Source organism: Suricata suricatta, chromosome 10, assembly GCF_006229205.1.
Source record: "Suricata suricatta isolate VVHF042 chromosome 10, meerkat_22Aug2017_6uvM2_HiC, whole genome shotgun sequence".
Classification (NCBI taxonomy): domain Eukaryota; kingdom Metazoa; phylum Chordata; class Mammalia; order Carnivora; family Herpestidae; genus Suricata; species Suricata suricatta.
The window spans coordinates 101,201,256-101,208,601 of NC_043709.1; the positions used below are offsets into that span (position 1 = coordinate 101,201,256).

Consider the following 7,346-nt stretch of genomic DNA (forward strand, 5'->3'; position numbering starts at 1 on the left):
GTTTGCCTGAGAAACAGAGGACTTGGCGCACCCTGGGAGAGCATCGCCTCCCAGAGCATCAGCCTCCACTCACTCTGTGACCCTAAACATAGTTCATTATCTGGGCTGCAGACCAACTATAAAATAAAACGGAATAATCCTGGCGTGTTTAGCTCAGGCTGAACTGGACACAGAGTAGGTTCTTAACGCTGAATGGATGCAGTTGAATGAGACGCCATCTGTCTTAGTGAAAGGGCAATGGAGGCAGGTTTTGCCTGGGCAGTCCTGCATTACAGTAAGTAGTCTTCTCTGTCCATATTTAATTACAGACATTTTAAACAGTCACTACAAGAAATCATTTTCCCACCCTGTGATATTTGCAGTTTTCTTTGAATGGAAATAAACCCAAACACAGAAAGCTTAAATAACTTCTCTCTGTCCTCTTTATTGTCCCTGATCCCATGGTATTCACTAACTTAGGGCTGGGTACCTTTCCTCATCTTGACTTTTAGCAGATGGGCAAGGTTGCAGAGGTCTAAAAAGGTCTCTCAGCTCTAAAAAGTCATAGAGTTTGCTTTGAGTGTTCCATCCATCATGTCACAAAGGAAGCTGTCGTTGAGCCTGACAGAGTTGGTACTTGTGGAATGAATTCAGTTGAATGGGGTGATTAGAGGATTAATGAGTAGTGGCTTAAAAAAAACAATGAAGAAAGGCCTTTTGTGGAGAAGGCAGTATTGCTGCATGATCGGTGATCAGAAGCAGGGTTCTCTAAAACCTTTCTGCAACCATTTATTTATATACAATTTAAACAGTCACTATAAGATACTTGAAAATTGTAAATAGTTAATAGAAGAAAAATATGAAGTGAACTGTTTATGACACTAAAAACACTATGACACTTTTTTGGGAAAAGACATTTTAAAAAGCAAATCTGGGAATCCAATTCCCTTATGACTCCAAGTCTCTAGTTAAACTATCTTTTTTCTGTTGATGTTATTGGCATTATCTGCATTTTATTCTTCTGACGTACACTCCTGTGAGCCAGAAAAGTGATTTGGCAACTCTATGAAAACTTCCTGAGGTCGCTGGTGTCTGAGAAATCCAGTGAGTTTTTCACAAGGAACTGGTTTTTGCTCAGCTTCCCTCTCTCTCTGAGGTAAGTAAACAAGTGGCGTCGTCTCCTCCACGTGACCTTGATCCCATAGTTCTCCTCAGGGGTGTCTTTAACTAGAACAGGCCCAGGCTCTGGGCTCTTGGGAGTACTGGTGTGAAAGGAGCAGCTTGGAAGGCTATTTTCCCTCTGGTCTGAGGGAATAGGCCCCTCCTTCACAAACGAGGACTCTGGGGTCTGGATATCAGGTGGAATGAACACGTAAGGTAAGTTTTGAAGCGTAGGTGCGGACAGCTCCCCAGAGCTTTGAGGACTGAGCACTGGAACTAAGGGCCTCCTGGAAATGCACTTTTCTGACTGATTGGCGGACTCCCTGGCTAAGGGGATCCCAGGCGTGGCTGAACTGGAAGACGGTGGGCTCTCAAATGTTAGACGTGGGAACTTGGAGGTGGCAGATTTTCGACTTGAATGTCTTGCCTGGTTTCGATGATGACGCTTCTGGTTCATTGGGAACCAGCTTTCTCCTGTTGTATCAAACTGAGGTGATACCTAAGTTGGAATCAAAAACAAAAACCAAAAAGAGGTGAGGAGGGCTAGCCACCAGGTATGAACCTGAGGGAGGAACTACATCCAAAGACCAGATTCTAAATGGGGGCCCACTATAGTAATGAACACAAAATACCCGTCTAATGAGATATTAAGAGAAAGAGCGAGGAGCTGTGGGCAAATTATTCGACCTGGCTTTCTGGTTCTTCATGTGTAAGAAAAGGGACACTGCCACCTTCACTTTATCACACCACATGGCTACAATTTGTTTAACTATCTTTAAGCCTTGAGGGCAGAGACCTGCAGTGTTCTTCGCCTTGATGCCCAGCACCCAGCAGAGTACCTGGCACCAAGAAGGCCCCCAGGAAAGGGAATGGCTGGACGCAACAGGGACTGAGATCATGTATGGAAAGCAACTGGCATAAGGCCTGGCACATGACGAGTTCTCACTAAATGCTCACTCCTCTTCTCATGCCCGGGCTTCTAACATTTCAGATTCTTCTACAATCCTGAAGCAAATATTTTGGTTCTTCTGAACAATCCTGAACAAGTTACATTAATTAAGCACTCTTGCGTGGATAGTATGCTTTTGTCTAGCCCTTTGGCTATACCACTTCCCTGACATAGAATAGTTCAATAGTTCTGTTCTCTTCCCAGGGCTTCAAAACTGTCAAAATACAACATGCCAGGGGGCACCTGGGTGGCTCAGTCAGTTCAGCATCCAACTCTGGGTCAGGACATGATCTCACAGTTTCTCAGTTTGAGCGTTACATCAGGCTCACTGCTGTCAGCACAGTGCTGGCTTCGGATTCTCTGTCCCCCCACCTCTCTGCCCCTCTCCTACTCACACACTCTCTCTCTAAAAATAAACAAACATTAAAAAAAAAAAAGAACATGTATTTTCTGTGGGTTTTTTTCCAGGCTCAATCTATAAAATAGTAAATATAGCGCCTAGCTAAATATTTTACCTCTCACTTGAAGCTCGGGGCACAATCTCATTTTTCACTCATTCTGCCATCTGTCTTGCTTTTTCACCCATCTACTGGTTAATGAAACTTTTATACTGAACTCTTTAAGAAGAATGTGAGGGGAAAGACTCCAATTCCAACCAGCCCTCAGCTTAAACTTAGAAAAGATATATACCAGAGAAGACGGCTGATGACAGGAAGAGTACATTGCCTCCTTGTCCCTGCCCCATGAATCGTATTCTTTGGAGGCCCTGGTTCAAGGGGCAGAAGAGTCAGCATCCTGAGAGGCCTAACAGAGCAAAAGTCAAGTAAGAATCCCATGGCCTACCCAGGAAGTGATGGTGTTGTGGTCAATGGGCTTGCTGGGCACCTGTCTGGTGTGGGTGATGGGAAGCCGTCCAGATCCACAGTGGTGTTTGGGGCCCTCCAGTGGTTGTTGTTGGAATAGCAGTTGGGCTTTCTGGGGCCGATGGCATTTTTTTCTGGGAGGCATCAATGCGCGAATGATGAAGAGCAGTTAGTAACCACATCGTGCTGGCTGTAGTCAGGTTGGGGTACCGGCTTCGATTCCAACCCATGCCTGCAGAGAAGAAACAAAAGAACAAAAGAAACAAAAAAATAATAATAATTCCGATGATTCTGACCCCAGCTCTTCCTCAGAGTCTGCCAGCCAGTTCTATCAACAGCCACTCCTACCTCAATACTGCTGGGGGCACAACTTCCTGTTCCTATATGACCAAGTAAAAACACGGTACTTAACATTCAATAACATTCAGTTGATGAATGACTGATTGAGCACGTGTTGAGTGCTGTGCTGGGTGCTGGGAATTTAAAGATGAAGAACCATTGATTGTACAAGGATTTATCAAGTGCCAGGTGCTTATAGGGACTCACAGGAGAGACTTCTCTGTCTTCCAAGAGCTGAGAGTCCAACAGGGGGATAGAAACAATGACAATTGGGGGAGAATGCTTCCACTCACCCCAGGGGAGGCTTTTAGGCTTTCTAGAGAAGATGATACCTGGCCTAGTACAGAAGGGCTATAGAAAGCCAAGAAAGCAGACAGAGCAAGGCCCTCCAGGCTGTGGGAAGGCACACACAAAGGCCCAGACACTTGAAAGGACACTGTGAATTCAAGGTACATGCAGACTCCATGTAGTTGGCCACGGGCTATGAAAAGATGAATGTAGGAACTGAGAGGCTGGACATGGTGTCAAGGGCAGATAGGAAAAGCCAAGAGTGCCATAGGAGTTTGGACTTTAGCCTAAGGAATCACTGAAGATTTTCAAGCAGAAGGATGTGATCACAACCGGATTTTTTTTTTTAACTTTTGACTCTAGATAAATTTTGAACATACACAACAACCATCAACCCATAGCCAACCCATAGTCATTATATCATTCCCATTAATACACCTTACATGTATGTATTCTTTAACATTGTTAAATATTCAGATGTGCTCAATTTTTTTCAACTGTTTCATAAATGTCACAATTGGTTGTTGTCTTTTAGACAGATCATCAGCCACTTAGCAACAGTGGGAAAGGAGAGGTACCCTGGAAATACGGGGACCCGTTTAGGAGGTTGCTATGTTACTTAAGTGAGAAATCCTGAGGCCTGAATCCGGGCTGTGTCCATGGAGATGGGAGGCTAGAGACAGAGGCAGGATCAAGTATCCACAGGACCCACGGAGTAATAAAAAGTCTGAAAAAGTGTCCACTGACTCTAGTAACCAGATCAACTTTAACAAGGGCTTCATCAGGGGAAGGGTGGGATAGAAGTTTGAATGCAATGGAGAGGCACGTGGGAGGTACAGGTGAGCATCCTGCAAAGTCCCCCAACAGGGCAGACGGGCTCCACCGTCCGTTCTTGATGCACTCATACAGTAACCTGCTCTGACTTATGCCACCAGGCTGTGGAAATACAGGTAAAGACAAAAGGCGGGACAAACTGTCAACCTCAGGAACTAAACACTTTTAGGGAGGACACAGGTTAATACACACATCTTCATTCATTCAGCCACTCAACAAATATTTACTGAGTACCAACAGTGCTAGGCACTGCTCCTGGTGCTGGAAATCTATGCCGGAGAACAAAATTAAATCCCCGCCCTCATAGTGCTTACATCCTAGCTGGGAAGGGACTATGGAGAAAACTCAAACAGGATAAGGAGTTGAGCCTACTCAGTGCTCTTTCAGACAGGGCTGTGGGGGAAGGCAACTGCAAGGGTGATATTCGAGGGGCACCTGGGGGGCCCAGTCGGTCAAGCGTCTGACTCTTGGTTTCAGCTCAGGTCATGATGTCACAGCTTCGTGAGTTTAAGCCCCGCATCAGGCTCTGTGGAGTGCAGAGCCTGCTTAGGATTCTCTCTCTCTCCATCTGTCTCTGCCCCTTCCCCACTTGCACTGTCTCTGTCTCTCTCAAAATAAATAAACTTTTTTAGAAAAGTAATATTTGAGCAGATACCTGAAATGAAAAAAGGAGAACAAGCAATCAACAGAAAGGTGTGAGTGAAGAATACTCCAGGCTTCGAGAATAGGAAGTGCAAAAATCACAAGGTAAGAATATGTATGATTTGTTCACGAAACAGTGAGGTCAGCATGGCTGAACTGGAGAGTGGGAGCAAATGCGAACATGTTCACGTGGCCCGGGCCTTTACAGGCAAGGTTAAGGATTTCAGATTTAATTATTCCTAGTGTGAAAAAAAGCCACTGCAAGGCCCTGGACAGGGAAGGGACATAACGTGATTTATACTTTTCAAAGACAACATGCAGTGGTTTGTGAGAAAAGATGTGCTGGGGAGAGAGGCGTGGAGAAAGGGAGTTGGACGCTCAGTTACAGAGCTGCTGCGGGAGTCCAGGGAGAGACGACAGCAGTAGCAAAGGCTCCAGTGCGCCGTGCAGACACTGCAGCGCTCAGCAACAGCCTACCTACTGTGTTTCCTTCATCAGCTCATTATCCACAAGTATTATCTTAAGATGTTTCCGCTTGCTTAAAACTTTGAACTCCCCTTCTCTCTCTTTTTTAAATATTTATTTTGAGAGAGAGTGAGCGCATCAGAGAGGGTAGGGGCAGAGAGAGAGGAGAGAGAGCGAGAGAGAGAGAATCCCCAAGCAGGCTCTGCACTCAAAGGCCCCATCCGGGGCTTGATCCCAGGAACTGTGAGATCATGACCTGAGCCGAAATCAAGAGTCTGATGCTTAACTGAGCCACCCCAGACGCCCCTGAAATCCACTTCTCTCTTAACAAATGACCTTACTTCCTACTTTACAAGGAATCCAGGAGACACCAGAGAAAATATTGTCACTTTCCAGAAACCAAACATACAGCCTCTTTTTGTGAGAATCACAGGTCAGTCCCTTCACTATCTAGCACCTCACCCTCTGGCTATGGCTTGGAGCATTCCTTACTCTATACACCTTTCTTAGGCAATCAGGCTTGAGCTTAAAAAAAAAAAAGGGTGTGACTCAAGTATTTCTGTATTCAGCCTTAGAGTTCTCCATGCTCCGGACCCATAGACCTGCTGCCTACTTGACAGCAACCTGATGACTCAAATGTACCTCAAGCCCAACATGTTTAAAACTGAACTCCTGATCATGTCCCCTGCACCCGCTCCACAGGTGATTAATTACCTTCCAAGGCCCTTGTTCAGCGAATGGTATCGCTGTTCATCTAGTAATGCAGCCAGAAACCTTGACATTTCCCTCCTCTCTCCCCATCCAACAGCACCAAGCCCTGCCGATTTCACCTCTTAAGTATGTCCTCAATAATGCCCCTTTCCCCCTCTCTCTGTCACTCTCTCCCCATCACCCTTCAAGTTCCAACAATTCTGGCCGGGAGTACTGCCTAGCCTAACTGGTCTACCCTAATTCACGGCAACACGCCCTGCAGACGGATCTTTTCTGATTTCACTATCTGATCTCCACTCACTTCTGCTTGAAATGTTTTGATTTCTGGATAAGGACCGAATTCCCTCAGTTATGGCTAAGGTCCAGCTTCCTGTGAACCTTCATCTCACACCACACTCCGTTCAGGCCTCTTAGCTTAGACTCCTCAGATGGTCTTCAGCCTTAGTACATTCCAGTCTTCCTCCTTGCACACCTTTATCCTTTTGCTTTGAGGGTTTCACTCCCTTCTTGGCACAAAGACATCAGATTCAGAACAAGCTTCAGAAGAGCCTTTCCTGGCCTACCTAGGGTAAGATCTCACTATAGATACTCAGTTATCAATGACCTCTAATTTATCCCTTCACAGCTATAATTCTCCGTTTGCTTATTTGATTCTGCAAACCCGTCTGTTCTCTCCTCTCTTCCCATAACACTGGACACAAGGTAAGGAAAAGATCCTCCGCTGCCACTATATCCTAGCAGGTCCTGGCACACAGTAGGTGCTCAATAAAATTTGTTGACTACCTTAATCAAAGAGCCTTATAGTGTGGGGTTTAAGATGCTGGAAGCTTAAACGAGATGACACGCTAGGCGACTGGTCCAGGTAGCTAGGCGATCGTCAGTTGGAGGTGAATGGAGTACAGTTTCCCCCACAGGGAGGCCAGGCCTCGCAGATTTTGGAGAAGGCCAGAGGATCGCGAGGGAGGCGGGAGGAGCAGCGTCGGGGGCGGGATCAGGGAAGGGGCCGGGAAGACTCGAGGGAGCGCAGGCCCAGGGCCCCGGCCGTCCCCGCCCGCCCCCCGCCGCGGGAGCCCCTCCTGAGTCCCCCGGGCCGCCCACGGCCGCTCCCTCCCCAC

The 7,346-nt window shown here is 46.5% G+C and overlaps 1 protein-coding gene across 5 annotated transcripts in view; it reads right to left on the reverse strand.

Moving 5' to 3' along the window:
• Positions 1 to 399: 399 nt before the first annotated feature.
• The window catches only part of RHNO1 (RAD9-HUS1-RAD1 interacting nuclear orphan 1), a 15,072-nt gene continuing 8,125 nt past the window's right edge, over positions 400 to 7,346 (reverse strand). For 3 of the 5 annotated variants that reach the window (XM_029954162.1, XM_029954163.1, XM_029954160.1), the window contains exons 2-3: positions 2,933 to 3,184; positions 400 to 1,639 (exon numbers count right to left, since the gene is read on the reverse strand). In XM_029954162.1, the coding sequence (XP_029810022.1) occupies positions 1,043 to 1,639; positions 2,933 to 3,097 (762 nt within the window). In that variant the 5' untranslated portion in view covers positions 3,098 to 3,184 and the 3' untranslated portion in view covers positions 400 to 1,042. Of the gene's footprint in view, positions 1,640 to 2,932; positions 3,185 to 7,014; positions 7,270 to 7,346 lie in introns of those variants that run through there. The other 2 variants (XM_029954161.1, XM_029954164.1) reach the window with 2 other exon arrangements.